The sequence below is a fragment of the Mustelus asterias genome, chromosome 14, assembly GCF_964213995.1.
Source record: "Mustelus asterias chromosome 14, sMusAst1.hap1.1, whole genome shotgun sequence".
In the NCBI taxonomy this organism is placed as follows: Eukaryota; Metazoa; Chordata; class Chondrichthyes; order Carcharhiniformes; family Triakidae; genus Mustelus; species Mustelus asterias.
This window is the reverse complement of record NC_135814.1, coordinates 6,833,252-6,850,183: the sequence shown is the minus strand read 5'-3', so window position 1 is coordinate 6,850,183 and position 16,932 is coordinate 6,833,252. Positions and strand designations below refer to the sequence as shown.

At 49.2% G+C, this 16,932-nt stretch overlaps 1 protein-coding gene across 1 annotated transcript in view; it reads left to right on the top strand.

The window, feature by feature from the left end:
* The first annotated feature begins 3,815 nt into the window (after positions 1-3,815).
* LOC144504116 (solute carrier family 23 member 3-like) overlaps positions 3,816-16,932 on the top strand; it is a 56,078-nt gene continuing 42,961 nt past the window's right edge. Inside the window, exons 1-3 of the mRNA XM_078229292.1 lie at positions 3,816-3,849; positions 12,706-12,853; positions 16,428-16,681. Of these exons, the coding sequence (XP_078085418.1) occupies positions 16,481-16,681 (201 nt within the window). The 5' untranslated portion in view covers positions 3,816-3,849; positions 12,706-12,853; positions 16,428-16,480. The remainder of the gene's footprint in view (positions 3,850-12,705; positions 12,854-16,427; positions 16,682-16,932) is intronic.

The following is a 16,932-nucleotide window of genomic DNA, read 5'->3' as shown; positions in this document are numbered from 1 at the left end:
TTAGCACTACTGCCTCAGAGCACCAGGGACCCAGGTTCAATTCCAGCCTCGGGTCACTGTGTGTGGAGTTTGCACATTCTCCCTGGGTCTGCGTGGGTTTCCTCCAGGTGCTCCGGTTTCCTCCCATAGTCCAAAGATATGAGGGTTAGGTTGATTGACCATGCTAAATTGACCCTAGCAGCAGGGGGATTAGTAGGGCAAATGGGTGGGGTTACGGGAATAGGGCCTGGGTGGGATTGTGGTCAGCACAGAGACTCGATGGGCTGAATGGCCTCCTTCTGCACTGTAGGGATTCTATGAAATGTTCACCTTTATATCGAGAGTTCTAGAATCTAATAGGGAGGAGGTTTTACTACAGTGAGACAGAGCCCTGGGCAGGCCACATCTGGAGCACTGTATGCAGTTCAGGCCTTGGAAGGAGTGCAGTCCAGAATCACCAGGATGTTACCAGGGTTTCGAGGGTTAAATTATAGGAGATATCACAGGTTCTCTGGAATATCCCAGGCTAAGTGTTGATTTAATTGTGGATTTTAGGATTTTGTAAGGAATTGATGGAGAAAAACGTTTTTTTCTGTTGGTGGATGAGTTGATGGGAACCAGACATAACCGGAGTCCGACCAATCAGGAGCCAGGCCAATCAGGAGCCAGGCCAATCAGGAGCCAGGCCAATCAGGAGCCAGGCCAATCAAGAGCCAGGCCAATCAGGAGCGAGGTTCGGAAACAGACCTTTACACAAAGGCTGGTATAGAAACATAGAAACTTGAAGCAGGAGGAGGCCATTCGGCCCTTCGAGCCTGCTCCCCCATTCAATATGGTCATGGCTGATCGTTGAATTCAATGTCCTGATCCCCCCTTCCCCCCCATCTCCCTGAATCCCTTTAGCCCCAAGAGCTATATCTAATTCCCTCTTGAAATCAGACAATGTTTTGGCCTCAACTACTTCCTGGGGGAGTGAATTCCACACATTCACCACCCTCTGGGTGAAGAAATTTCTCCTCACCTCAGTTCTAAAAGGTTTACCTCTTATCCTCAAACTATGACCCCTAGTTCTGGGCTCCCCCACCGTCGAGAACATTCTTTCTGAACCTGCCCTGTCTCACCCTACTAGAATTTTATAGTTTCAGTGTGGAACTCACTTTGTCAAAAAAAGTTCACTCGAATGATAAGTTTCAATCCCAGTTGGATCGATGTTTGGCCACTAAGAATATGAAAGGATGTGACCCAGGCTGTCTGGAATAGGATACAGATTAATCGCAACCTCACTGGAATGGCGGCTTGGGGAGACTTCTTCACTTGCTAGGGGCAGCCAAAAGCTGCTGGTCTGAATTCTGAATGTTGGAAATACCCTGTAGGTCAGGCAGCGTCTGTGGAGGGGGACGGTTGGTTCGGCCACAGCCAGCATATTGTGTGCAGTTCTGGAATCCACATTATAGGAGTGATGTGACAGCACTGGGAAGGGTGCAGAGGAGATTTACCAGGATGTTGGAGAGTTTTAGTTATAAGAGAGATTAGATAGACTGGATAGAGCCAAAGTTTCGAGTCCAGATGACCCTTCGTCAGAGCTAAAAGCAAAGAAAATCGGAAGAGATTTATAGGAAAATGGGGATGAGGAGCATATCAGCCATGATCGAATGGCGGAGCAGACTCGATGGGCCGAATGGCCTAATTTTGCTCCTATATATTATGAACTTATGCCAGGAGGATACCCTCATAGCATATATCTCTTCTGATTTCCTTTGCCCTTCGCTCTGACGAAGAGTCGTCCAGACTCGAGACGTTGGCTCCATTCTCTCTCCACAGATGCTGTCAGACCTGCTGAGATTTTCCAGCATTTTCTGTTTTTGTTTCAGATTCCAGCACCCGCAGTATTTTGCTTTTATCTTTGGATAGTCTGCGGTTGTTCTGCTTGGAGCAGAGCAGACTGAGGGAGGACACAATTGCGATGTATAAAATTATGAGGGGCATAGATAGAGTAGACAGAAAGAAACGTTTCCCCTTGGTGGAGGGACCAACGACCAGGGGGCATAGATTTAAGGTAAGGGGCAGGAGGTTTCGAGGGGGATGTGAGGAAAAACCTTTTCACCCAGAGGGTGGTGGGAATCTGGAACTCACTACCTGAAAGGGTTGTCGAGGCAGAGACTCTCATAACATTGAAGAAGTATTTAGATGAGCACTTGCGATGCCAAGGCAAACAAGACAATGGGCCGAGTGCTGGAAAATGGGATTAGAATGGTTGGGTAGATTGTCTTTGATCAGTGCCAACGCAATAGGCTGAAGGGCCTTTTTCTGTGTTGTCGACCTGTGTGACTGGCTCTATCATTCCAGGTTGATGGTCTTTCATCAAAATTAGCAACATCTAGAGACAAAACAGGTTTCAAACAAGCACGGAGGGCGGGAGAGAGATGGGGGAAAGACTGTGATAAGATGGAAGAGATTCAGTGACAGAAAGGGATAATAATGCAAGGGAGATGGTAACAGGACAAGTAAAGAAGCTAAAACCTGGCCTGGAGGAGGTGTGAACGGCAGCAGCAGAATCATTAACAGCTGCAGTGGCTCAGTGGTCAGCACTGCTGCCTCACAGCACCAGGGACCCGGGGGTTCGATTCCTGGCTTGGATCACTGTCTGTACGGAGTCTGCACGTTCTCCCCGTGTCTGCGTGGGTTTCCTCCAGGTGCTCTGGTTTCCTCCCACAGTCCAAAAGATGTGCTGGTTAGGTGCATTGGCCATGCTAAATTCTCCCTCATTGTACCCGAACAGGCGCCAGAGTGTGGCGACTAGGAGAATTTCACAGTAACTTCATTGCAGTGTTAATGTCAGCCTACTCGTGACACTAATAAACTTAAACTTAAAAACTTAAACTGCTGTCTGAAAGAAAGGGAGCGGTGGTTACAATCTGGAATTGTTGGACTGAGTGTGGAAGGGTGTTAAAAGCCTTGTCGAAAGATGACACACTGTTCCTCTATTTTGCATTGAGCTTCATTGGAGCAGCGTGGGAGCGCAAAGGCAGCGAGGTCAGAGGCGGAGTGGGACAGAGAATTGAAATGAATGGTGGTGTAGGATCACGCTTGCAGACTGAGTGATCGCGTTCCACAAAGCTATTGGCCAGGGCCCCTGCATTTGGATCTCCACGATGTCGAGGAGATCAGGTGGCCAGCCGCAGACGCACGATTGAATGAGATATGAGTCTATCAGGGAGGGGTTTGATTTGATTTGATTTGATTTATTATTGTCACATGTATTATCATAGTGAAAAGTATTGTTTCTTGCGCGCTATACAGACAAAGCATACCGTTCATAGAGAAGGAAAGGAGAGAGTGCAGAATGTAGTGTTACAGTCATAGCTAGGGTGTAGAGAAAGATCAACTTAATGTGAGGTAGGTCCATTCAAAAGTTTGATGGCAGCAGGGAAGAAGCTGTTCTTGAGTCGGTTGGTACGTGACCTCAGACTTTTGTATCTTTTTCCCGAAGGAAGAAGGTGGAAGAGAGAATGTCCGGGGTGCGTGGGGTCCTTGATTACGCTGGCTGCTTTGCCGAGGCAGCGGGAAATGTAGACAGAGTCAATGGATGGGAGGCTGGTTTTTGGGTGTTTGGGGTCCTGGATGGTGGGAGGAGAGGAGGGGGAACGAGGGGGAAGTTGACCATGTGATGTGTTTTGGATGGTTCCAGGTCCGCGGTGCAGTTATTGTTTCGGGACTGCTGCGAGTATTCCTGGGCTTGTCGGGGCTGCAGGGACTGACGGCGCGACATTGTGGGCCAATGGTGCTGGCTCCTACGCTCTCAATAATCGGCCTGTCCTGTTATAAAGAGGTGGCACATTTCAGCTCATCGCACTGGGGCATTGCTGCTCTGTAAGTTCAACCAGCAAAAATACTTCAATGCAACTCAAATCAAACAAAGACCATTGTGTTATTGTATAGAATGTACAGCAAAAGAATAATCCACTCATCCCACATAGCCCCTGCTTGTGCTTCACATGAGCCTCCACTTATCCCTCTTCACCTCACCCTATCAGCATGTCACGGAATCACAGAATCCCTACAGTGCAGAAAAGGCTATTCGACCCATTGAGTCTGCACTGACTATCCCAGGCCCAACCCCCCACCCTAACCCCGTAACCCCACACTTGGACAATCTACATAACCTGCACATCTCTGGACTCTGGGGGGAATGATGTGGAGATGCCGGCGTTGGACAGTAAGAAGTTTAACAACACCAGGTTAAAGTCCAACAGGTTTATTTGGTAGCAAAAGCCACACAAGCTTTCGGAGCGCTGCCGGTTCTTCAGGTGAGGAAGGGGCTCACTTAAAGAAGGGGCTTAAGGCTCCGAAAGCTTGTGGCTTTTGCTACCAAATAGACCTGTTGGACTTTAACCTGGTGTTGTTAAACTTCTTACTCTGGGGGGAAACCAGAGCATAGGTAATCCCTGCAGTGCAGAATGAGGCCATTCGGCCCATCGAGTCTGCACCGACTCTCCAACAGGGCATCCTCCCCGGGCCCACACTCCCCCCCCCCCACCCCCCTTTAGCATGGCCAATCCACCTAACCAGCACATCTTTGGACTGTGGGAGGAAACCGGAGCACCTGGAGGAAACCCACACAAACATGGGGAGAACGTGCAGACTCCGCACAGACAGTGACCCAGGGCCAGAATCGATCCCAGGTCCCTGCCCCTGTCAGGCGGCAGTGCTAACCACTGTGCCGCCCCTTTCTATTCCTTTCTCCCTCGTGTGTTTATTCAGCTTCCCTCTCAATTTGTGGAGAACACTGACATCTGGTGGTCAAGTAGTGAAGAGACAAAGCTTTCCCAGGGTGGAGGGCAAGATGCAAAATACTGCAGGTGCCAGAAATCTGCAGTGAAATCCCGGCCAGCAAGATCGACCAGAGCCTGAAAGGGAAAGGACTGCCCCCACAGGATGGAAAGTTAAACATGGGTCCCCTCTGCCCCCCCACCCCCGCAACCCCCTGCGCCCCCCCCAGCCAAGATTTCGACCTTAACTAAAATTACTGAAAATCTGGTTAGCTGATAATGATGCTCGTGGGATCTTGCTGTGCGGAAATTGGCTGCCGTATTTCGCTACATCACACAGCAGCCTCATTGGCTGAAAAGTGCTTTGGGGCCTCCTGAGGATAAGAAAGGCGCTATATAAATGCAAACCCTTAAGAACAAAGAACAGTACAACGCAGGAACAGGCCCTTTGACCCTCCAAGTCTGTGCCGATCACATTGTCCTATCTAAACCAACCGCTTATATCCCTCTACTCCCCATCTGTTCATGTGCCTATCAAGATAAGCCTTAAATGTCGCTGATGTATCTGCCTCAACCCCCTCACTGGGCAGTGCATTCCAGACCCCCACCACCCTCTGTGTAAAAAACTTCCCCCGCTCATCTCCACTGAACCTTTCCCCCCCTCCCTTGAACTTGTGCCCCCTTGTAATTGTCATTTCTGCCCTGGGAAAAAGCTTCCAACTGTTCACCCTATCTATTATACCCCTCATAATTTTATAAACTTCTATCAGGTCACCCTTTCAGCCTCCAGGGAGAACAATCCCAGTTTATTCAATCTCTCCTCATAGCTAACACCCTCCATACCAGGCAACATCCTGGTAAACCATTTCTGGACTCTCTCCAAAGCCTCCACGTCCTTCCTGTAGTGTGGTGACCAGAATTGGACACAGTATTCCAAATGTGGCCGAACCAACATTTTATGTAACTGTAACATAATTTGCCAACTTTTATACTCGATGCCCCATCCGATGAAGGCAAGCATTCCATAGGGCTTTCTTCACCACCGTTTCCACCTGTGCTGCCACTTTTAAGGATCTGTGGACCTGTACTCCCAGATCTCTCTGTGTGTCTCTGCTCCAGATTGTTCTGCCATTGGGGACATGAGGGCGGCACGGTAGCACAGTGGTTAGCACTGCTGCTTCACAGCTCCAGGGACCTGGGTTCGATTCCCGGCTTGGGTCTCTGTCTGTGTGGAGTTTGCACATTCTCCTCGTGTCTGCGTGGGTTTCCTCCGGGTGCTCCAGTTTCCTCCCACAGTTCAAAGATGTGTGGGTCAGGTTGATTGGCCATGCTAAAAATTGCCATTAGTGTCCTGCGATGTGTAGGTTAGAGGGATTAGTGGGTAAATATATAGGGATATGGGGGTAGGGCCTGGGTGGGATTGTGGTCGGTGCAGACTCGATGGGCCGAATGGCCTCTTTCTGCACTGTAGGGTTTCTATGATTAATTTTATAGCTCCTACCTGAATTGGATTTACCAAAATGCATCACCTCACAGATTTGTCCAGATTAAATTCCATCTGCCATTTCTCCACCCAATTTTCTGGTCTCTCTATGTCCTTCTTTCCTTTCTCTTTAGATGAGTAAATAAATGAACAAGTTTGCATTTATATAGCGCTGTTCACAACCAGTGGACATCACAAAGAGTTTCACAGCACTTTTCAATGCCTTCACTCACTGTGGTAATGTAGATAATGCTGCAGACAAAATCTGCACAGCAAGATCCCACAAACAACAGTGTGATCATGACCAGACAATCAGATTTTTAATCGTGTCGGCTAGCGTCTAAACAGCAGTAACCCGATCACCTCGTTTTCCTGCGACGTTGACCAGAAGACCATAAGACATAGGAGCAGAATTAGGCCACTCGGCCCATCGAGTCTGCTCCTCCATTCAATCACGGCTGATATTTTTCTCATCCCCATTCTCCCGCCTTTTCCCCATAACTCCTGATCCCCTTACCGCAGGGTAAATATTGACCAGGGCACCAGGAACATCAGCCTCCTGGAAGTAATGCCATGCGCGGAGAAAGTGTCTTGGTGGTAATGTCAATTGGCTAATGATCCTACCCCCGAATGTTTCTTTGATTTGGTTTGATTTACTATTGTCACATGTATTAGTATACTGTGAAAAGTATTGTCAGGTGGTACAGTGGTCAGCACTGCTGCCTCACAGTGCCAGGGACCCGGGTTTGATTCCTGGCTTGGGTCACTGTCTGTGTGGAGTCTGCACGTTCTCCCTGTGTCTGCGTGGGTTTCCTCCCAGTCAGAAGGACGTGCTGGTTTAGGTGGATTGGCCGTGCTAAATTCCCCCTCAGTGAACCCGAACAGGCGCCGGAGTGTGGTGACTAGGGGATTTTCACAGTAACTTCATTGCAGTGTTAATGTAAACCTTACTTGTGACTAATAAATAAACTTTTTAAACTTTAAACTTTTCTTGCACGTAATACAAAGCATACAGTACATAGAGAAGGAAAGGTGAGAATGCAGAATGCAGTGCCGACATAGATGCCTCTCTAATCTAATATTTTCTTGCCTCCGTGTGGTTCATGGTTGGAACGTGACCTCAGACTTTTATCTTTCCCCCAACGAAAGTATCATAGAATCCCTACAGTGCAGAAGGAGGCCATTCAGCCCATCGAGTCTGCACCGACAACAATCCCACCCAGGCCCTATCCCTGTAACTCTATATATTTACCCTGCTATTCCCCTGACGCTAAGGGGCAATTTTAGCATGGCCAATCCAGCTAACCTGCACATCTTTGGACTGTGGGAGGAAACCGGAGCACCCGGAGGAAGCCCACGCAGACACAGGGAGAACGTGCAAACTCCACACAGACAGTGACCCAAGCCGGGAATTGAACTGGGTCCCTGGCGCTGTGCGGCAGCAGCGCTAACCACTGTGACACTGTGGAAGAGAGTATGTCCACGGTGCATGGGGTCCAAACAAACATTTCTGCTCGCAGTTTTCCCTTTGCCCCTCTCGTGCAGTAACCGAGGGAGTGCTGCTCAGTTGGAGGGTGCTGCCTTCCAGGTGAGATGTTAAACTGTGGCCCCTCCACCCCTGCCCACTGCCCCGAGGCAGATGTAAAGGATTCCACAGATGGAGATGAGCAGGTGAGTTATCCCCGTGACCTGGGCTAAGAATTAGCCTTCACCCAGCATCATCAGATTGTCCAATCGCCCCCTTGTGGGATCTTGCTGTGAGATGTGGGCACTGGGATGGCGAGGCCAGCAATTGTTGCCGTTCCCTAATTGCTGCATCTCGTCTGGGAAAATGAAGGAATGAGCCTCCAGGTTTGAAAAGTGGGTGCACTCAATATTGCAAAGTGTGTGTGTGTAAGAAATGGGCGGCACGGTGGCACAGTGGTTAGCGCTGCTGCCTCACAGCACCAGGGACCACGGTTCGATTCCAGGCTTGGGTCATGTCTCCCCGTGTCTGCGTGGGTTTCTTCCGGGTGCTCCGGTTTCCTCCCACAGTCCAAAGATGTGCAGGTTAGGTTGATTGGCCATGCTAAATTGTCCATTAGTGTCAGCGGGAATAGCAGGGTAACTATGTGAGGTTATGGAGATAGGGCCTGGGTGGGATTGTTGATGGTGCAGGCTCGATGGGTCGAATGGCCTCGTTCTGTGCTGTAGGGATTCTATGATTCTAATAGGGAAGTAACTTATTCCTTGGAAGATATGAAACAAGTCCAAAGATGTGTAGGTTAGGCGGATTAACAATGGTAAATTGCCCCTTAGTGTCCCAAGATGGGTAAATTATGGGAATTAATCATGGTAATTGTACAGGATTAGGGGGATAGGGTGGAGGGGGGGGTCTGGGTGGGATGCTCTTTCAGACGCGATGGACCGAATGACCTTTTTCTGCACTGTAGGGATTCTATGGATTCTAAATTGGGATGGGGGAGAATAGAGAACTGAGAATTACACAGTGATTGGTTAGAATTCATGGTTGGTGCAGGCTTGGAGGGCCGAAGGGCCTGTTCCTGTGCTGTAATTTTCTTTGTTCTTTATTCTTTGATTTCGAATGCACTGACTGAGGGTGCGGGCACATTCAGTCATGGATTTCAAAAAAATAATTTGATAATTACCTAAAGAAAAACATTCTTAAAACTTAATTCATGGGACATGGGTGTCGCTGGCTGGCCAGCATTTATTGCCCATCCCTACTTGCCTGAGGGCAGTTGAGAGCCAACCACATTGCTGTGGCTCTGGAGTCACATGTAGGCCAGACTGGGTAAGGGCAGCAGATTCCCTTCCCTAAAGGGAAGGAAAAAAAAGTTAAAGTTTTAAAGTTTATTTATTAGTGTCACAAGTAAGGCTTACATTAACACTGCAATGAAGCTACTGTGAAAATCCCCTAGTCGCCACAATCCGGCGCCTGTTCGGGTGCACTTAGGGAGAATTTAGCACGGCCAATGCACCTAATCAGCACGTCTTTTGGACTGTGGGAGGGAACCGGAGCACCCAGAGGAAACCCATACAGATACGAGGAGAATGTGCCAACTCCACACAGACAGTAACCCAAGCCAGGAATTGAACCCAGGTCCCTGGCGCTGTGAGGCAGCAGTGCTAACCCACTGTGCCACCCATAAACCGTTGTCATTTGAAATTTGGCATTCTTGCATTTGTCCTGATGAGCGCAAGTTGAAAAGCTTCGACAGCTTGTCTCTCTTTTCAGCAACATTCAAGTTCTATTCTACCAAGCGATTCTTAAAGCACTTCATTGGTCGCAGAGAGCTGAGTGACATCCTGGGGCTGTGAATGGTGCTACATAAATGCAAGTCTTCCTTTTTTCAGACCGATGGGGTTTTGATAGGGCACACATTGAGAAAATACATATGGGGGCACAAGGCATTGTGAATATAAGACATGTCACCCACAGTTCAAATAAGAAAACTTCTTTACCCAGGAAGTGGTGAGAATGTGGGACTCGCTACCACAGGGAGTGGTTGAAGTGAATTGGTTCATTTAAAGGAAGGCTTGATACATATACAGGGTGGATGGGATCGGGATCTGGGTGTAGAGAGGTGATTAGAGCAATGGGAGGCTGGTGTGGGCGATAAACACCGACATAGAACTGCTTCTGTGTTGTAGATTCTTAAAAAGCAATTCACCTGATATCCACAAACTAAACAGTTCATTTAACTTCCACTAGGTGGAGCATTTGCCTCACTTTTGTTAGCTGGTAAATGCACAGACTGCCTCGGGAATCTTACACCACAGAAGGAGGCCATTCAGCCCACTGTGTTTTTGCCAGCCCAGTTTCTTTGCTAAATATATTAAATCTGCCTGCTTTGGTTACCAATGCTCCCACCAGGATGAAAGGTTTCTCCGTTAACAAACTCAATTCTGGCCTAGGGTTACTGTCTGTGTGGAGTTTGCACATTCTCCCCATGTCTGCGTGGGTTTTCTCCGGGTGCTCCAGTTTCCACCCACAGTCCAAAGATGTGTAGGTTAGGTGGATTGGCCGTGCTAAATTGCCTCTTAGTGTCAGGGGGATTAGCAGTGTAAATACGTGGGGTTACGGGATAGGGCTTGGGTGGGATTGTTGTCATAGAATCCCTACAGTGCAGAAGAAGGCCATTCGGCCCATCGAGTCTGCACCGACTGCAATCCCACACAGGTCCTATCCCCGAGGCCAGTCTTCCGTCACCATCATCCTTTATTTACAACCTGCTCAAAGTGCCACTCAGCGACCAGAATGTGCAGGTCAATCCTCTAATCAGGGAGCTCGCATTCTACTGATGATCCCCCCATGGCCATCATGGCACCGTCCCTAATTGCCCTTGAACTGAGTGCCTTGCTCAGCCATTTCTGAGTCGTTGCTGTAGTTCTGGGCTCTGGAGTCACATGTAGGCCAGACCAGGTAAGGACGACGGATTTCCTTCATTAAAGGACTCCAGTGAACCAGGTGGGTTTTTTGTGACAACAGTTTCATGGTCATCATTAGAATTTTAGTTCCAGATTTTTATTTAGTTCATCTGATGTGGTGGGATACGAATCCGGGGTCTCTGGAACACTAGCCCAGTGACAAAACCACTACGCCATCGCCTGCTGTGTCGTAGAGTCATCAGCCGGAATTTTACTGGCACGCCCACCCCGATTCCAGGGGTGAGCGAGGCTGGAGAACAGCATTCTCCGTTGGATTCGGGGGGGATTGTACTAACCTCGGGCGGACGTGCCATTAAAATTCCACCCATAGAGTCATAGAGGTTTACAGCATGGAAACAAGGCCTTCGGCCCAACTTGTCCATGCCGCCCAGTTTTTACCATTAAGCTCGTCCCAATTGCCTGCGTTTGGTCCAAATCCCACTATATTCACCCTACCCATGTAACTGTCTAAATGCTTTGTGTGGAAGAGTCTAGAAGGAGTCAGCATGAAGACAGTATCCATGCAGGATGGAAATGTGCAGAGTTATGACTTGTTGCTATTTGACTATGGATGCCTACACACCTCTCTACCAGACACCAGAAAGCTCCCACGGCATCCCCCATCTTACGACGCTTCACAACAAAGCACTTCACTGGCTGAGAGAGATTCCGAGGGTGACCCTATTCCAATGCGAGTTCTTTCTTAGTCATATTGTAATATTGAAGCGATGGACACCATGATCCCCTCTACTCTTTCTCTTTCTCCTATTTGTAGGCTGATAATCTTGGTCGTGCTTCTGTCCCAGCACCTACGATCCTGTTACATCCCGATTTGGAGCTGGAAGAAGTCCAAAGGCTTTAACCTCTTGACCTACTTCCCACTCTTCAGGATATTTTCGGTATGGATTGCGGATCCCTATGTCCAGAATTGCGGGACAATTGCGTGTTTGAAAGGAAAAAAGGCATTCTAATGATCCCAGATAGCATGACTGAGTTTACTTTCACACAGGAACACACCTGTCCATTCAGCCCCTCATGACAGTTCTGCCATTCCATGTAATCTTCGCTGAACTCCATCTTATGTCCATCCATAGAATCTATAGAGTCCCGACAGTGCTGAAGGAGGCCATTCGGCCCATCAAGCTTGCAATGACAATAATCCCACCCTATCCCCGTAGCCACACATATTTACCCTGTAATTCCCCCATCCCCAAAATAAGAGTCAATTTAGCATGGCCAATCAACCTAACCTGCACATCTTTGGACTGTGGAAGGAAACCGGAGCACCCGGAGGAAACCCACGCAGACACGGGGAGAGCGTGCAAACTCCGCACAGGCAAGCCGGGAATCGAACCCGATCCCTGGCGCTGTGAGGCAGCAGTGCTAACCACTGTGAATTTTCATAGAATTCCATAGAATCCCAACAATGCAGAAGGAGGCCATTTGGCCCATCAAGTTTGCACCAACTCTCCGAAAGGACATCATACCCAGGCTCTCCACCCCTCCATCCCCATAACCCCTTGCAGTTACCATGGCCGATCCATCTAACCCGCAGATTTTTGGACTGTGGGAGGAAACCGGAGAACCCGGAGGAAACCCACGCAGACACGTGCAAACTCCATGCAGTCAGTGACCCGAGGCCGGGAATCGAACCGATGTCATTCCTGAATGACTACTGTCGAGATCAGACGTCAATGGATTTTTGGATGCAGAGGGAATTTGGGAACTGGAGATAGTGTGGGAAAGTTTTTCTTATTTTTGTAACAGGATGTGGGTGTCGCTGGCTGGGCCAGCATTTGTTGCCAGTCCAAATGCCCCTTGAGAAGGTGGTGGTGAGCTGCCTTCTTGAACCACTGCAGTCCGTGTGGTGTAGGTACACCCACAGTGCTGTTAGGGAGGGCGTTCTGGGATTTTGACCCAGGCTGGGTTCGTGTAGAATGTCAGCCATGATCTTGTTGAATGGTGGAGCAGGCTTGAGGGGCTGAATGGCCTCTTCCTGCTCCTGTCTCTCCTGTGAATAGTGTTTTGTTTCTCATCTCCAAGCTGCTGCTGCCAATCATATTTCTGTGGGTTTTGTGCGGGGTCCTGCCAGAAGGAGATGTTCTGAACCCTTATCCAGCCGGAGGATACCGAGGGATTCTTCACAGCAACGGCACAGACCTCGTGCCCTGGTTCAACATCCCGAACCCAGGTAACCGAGCATCAAACCACTGGGGGCTCGGGGGGTGGGGTGGGGGGAGGGGGGTGCGGAGGGCATTGAGAGAGGTTAAGGAATAGTGTGGGAAAGTGAGCGACATTTATTGCCCAATCCTAATTGCCCCTTGAGAAGATGGTGGTGAGCCGCCTTCTTGAACCGCTGCAGTCCGTGCGGTGTAGGTACACCCACAGCGCTGTTAGGGAGGGAGTTGCAGAATTTTGACCCAGGCTGAGGGAGGGTTGAATGTGGATGAGGGGATTGATGGAAGATTGAGGGGGGAGTTGAAGACTGGTTGAGGGAAGCTGGGGGGGTGGGGGGGGTTAAGGAGGCTTGAGGGGGGCGGGGTTGAGGCATGGTTGAGGGTGGTTGGGGGATGGCTGAGGGGTGGCTGAGCAGGGTTGAGGGGGTTTGAGGGAGCAATGAGGGAGGGTTTGACAGGCGGTTGGGGAGTGGTCGGGGGCGTTTGAGGAGACTGGCTGAGGGGGGAGTTGAGGCTTGGTTGAGGGGGGTTGAGGGACGGTTAAGGGGTGGGTTGAGGGGGTTTAAGGGAGGATTGAGGGGGGATTGAGAGTGGGGTGAGGGGAGTTTGAAGGGGTGGTTGAGTGATTTTGAGGCATGGTTGAGGGGTGGTTGAGAGTTGATGGACGGTTTAGAGGTGTTTGAGGGGGTTTGAGGGAGGATTGAGGGGAGTTTGAGGCTTGGTTGAGGGGTGGCTGAGCAGGGTTGAGGGGTAGTTAGGGGTTGAGGGACAGTTGAGGGATGGTTGAGGATGGTTGTGGGGTAATTGGGGGTTGAGGGACGGTTTTGGGACGGTTGAGGGGTTTGAGGGAGGATTGAGGGGAGTTTGAGGCTTGGTTGAGGGGTGGCTGAGCAGGGTTGAGGGGTAGTTGGGGGTTGAGGGACGGTTGAGGGGGTTTGAGGGAGGATTGAGGGGGCAGTTTGAGGGTTAGTGGATTTACAGTCGGTCAACTTGCCCTCACTACCCGCTGAACAAACCCTCGTTCACCAGTCGGATCATACTGCATCAGCATTTGGGAAAGTGTCAACCATGTAACAATACAGAACATTCCAAAACAATACAGAATATCAGCCGGCCATCATCTGAAAGGGAAGTGAAATTTGGCCTTTAGGTTGTGATCAAGGTCCCAGTTTTAGTCAAAACACCAATCTAACTTTTCTCTTTCAAGCAATGACTAAGACATTGTGTATTTCTGGAATGTTCTGTCGGGATGATGTGGTGGTTTGTGGTGATTGTCCTTTTAAACAGCAACACAACAGAATAAGGGTCATTTGGCTTGGGGGACCAACTGGGAAGAGAGTGGGTAATCACCCCAGGGGGTGGAGTCCTCGCTCGGCTGAAGACATGTGGAAGACATGTTGGGACTGGGGCAGCCACGTGGGTTGGTATAATTCTTCTTATTAAGAAATACCTATTGTGTTTCGAGTAAAGTGCATAATTACAGAGGAAGTTTAAATTATGATCACTATCGGCACCAATGTCCTGGACATCACTATTGACCAGAAACTTCACTGGACTAGCCATATAAATCCTGTGGCTACCAGAGCAGGTCAGAGACTGGGAGTTCTGCAGAAAGTAACTCACTTCCTAACTCCCTAATGCCTGTCCACCATCTACAATGTACAAGTCAGGAGTGTGATGGGATACTCTCCACTTGCCTGGATGGGTGCAGCTCCAACAACACTCAAGAAGCTCGACACCATCCAGGACAAAGCAGCCCCACTTGATTGGCACCATATCCACAAACATCCACTCCCTCCACCACCGACGCTCAGTAGCAGCAGTGTGTACCATCTACAAGATGCACTGCAGGAACTTACCAAGGCTCCTTCAATAGCACCTTCCAAACCCACAACCACTATCATCTAGAAGAACAAGGGCATCAGATACCTGGGAACACCAACACCTGTACGTTCCCCACCAAGTCACTCAACATCCTGACTTGGAAATATATCGGCCATTCCTTCACTGTCACTGAGTCAAAATCCTGGAACTCCCTCCCTAACAGCACTGTGGGTGTACCTACACCACATAGACTGCAGCGGTTCAAGAAGGCAGCTCACCACCAAGGGGCAATTTGGGATGGTGTGGGTTGCACAAAGAGTGGACAATCTGCTCTATTAGGTGAATGCCATTGTGGTGGGGGTGAAATGGATCGCCAGTGAATTTACCCCTCGCGTTGTTCCAAAGCTGAGTCCAGAATCCAGATGGACAATCAAGATACTCCAGTACTGAGGGAGTGCTGCACTGTCAGAAATGCCGTCTTTCAGATGGGACATAATTGGTCCTTTCGAGTGAATGTGAAAGATTCATGGTTCCCTCTGAAGAATGGCAGCGGCATTCTTCCTGTTAGCCTGGGCAGTGCTCAGTCTATTCATTAACACCTTGCTGTTTGTGGGATCCTGCTGTGCATAAATTGGTGCCTGTTCATTCTATACTGTAAGTGTTTTAACAACACCAGGTTAAAGTCCAACAGGTTTATTTGGTAGCAAATACCATTAGCTTTCGGAGCGCTGCTCCTTCGTCAGATGGAGTGGAAATGTGCTCTCAAACAGGGCACAGAGATTTTGTGTCTCTGTGCCCTGTTTGAGAGCACATTTCCAGCAGTGACTACACTTCAAAGAAAGGATTTAATTGACTGCAAAGCAGCTTAGGAGATCCTGATTTTACCCTTCCACGTGATGTGGGCTTCACTGGCAATGATAGAATCCTACAATGTAGGCCCATTGGATCTGCACCAACTGCAATCCCACCCAGGCCCTATCCCCATAACCCCATGCATTTACCTTAGCTAGTCCCCCCTGACATGAAGGGGCAATTTAGCATGGCCAATCCACCTAACCTGCACATCTTTGGACTGTGGGAGGAAACCGGAGCACCCGGAGGAAACCCACGCAGACACGGAGAGAACGTGCAGACTCCACATAGACAGTGACCCAAGCCGGGAATCGAACCCAGGTCCCTGGCTCTGTGAGGCAGCAGTGCTAACCACTGTACCACCGTGCTGCACCTTTTTTTTTTATGTATGAAAAGTTGGTATGGTTTCTGCCCTGACCAAGACCGCAAGAAACTACAAAGGGTTGTGAACGAAGCCCAGTCCATCACTCAAACCAACCTCCCACCCTGGCAAGGTCAGCACTTGTTGTCCATCCCTAATTACCCCTTAAACTGAGTGTCTCGCTCAACCATTGCAGAGGGAAGTAAGAGTCAACCACATTGCTGTGGTTTTAGAGTCACATGTAGGCCAGACCGGGTAAGGATGGCAGATTTCCTTCCCTAAAGGACATTAGTGAACCAGATGGGTTTTTACAACAATCAATGATGGCTTCATGGTCACCATTACTGAGAACAGTTTCATATTCCAGATTTATTAATTGAAATTAAACTTCCACCATCTTCCATAGTAGGATTTGAACCCACATTCCCCTACTCTGCTTTGGCCCTTGGATTACAAGTCCATCATCATAACACCACCATCTCCCCAGATGCTGTTGCGAAAGGCACCATTTAGAGTCCTTAACAAGTGTTCTTTTCTGGTCTTCCATTCAGGTGTGTGGGGTGTACCTATAATCAACATTCAGTCCACATACATCGGAATCACCATGGCTTTGGGCACCAGCATCAGCTCCTTAGGATGTTACATGATGTGCTCAAAGGTCATGGGCTCCCTGCATCCGCCTCGAGATTCCTGCAACCGCGGGATTTGTTTGGAAGGAGTTGGAAGCTGTATCGCCGCCCTCTTGGGAGGAGTCACCTCAATGTCATCCAGTATCCCCAACATTGGAGCTTTGGCGCTAACGCAAGTAAGAGGATCTTTGTGTTTTTCTGAGACCATAGATCTCTCCTCAATATATCATTTATCTCACATCTTCAACCCTTGAGTTTCAAACACTGGAGTTCTCTTCTAAACATCTCATGGGGATGGGACCTGGGTGGGATTGTGGTCGGTGCAGGCTCGATGGGTCAAATGGCCTCCTTCTGCACTGTAGGGATTCTATGATTCTATCTTCCCCCTCTGCTGAGGAGACATGAAATTCTGGTCCAGTATTGGATT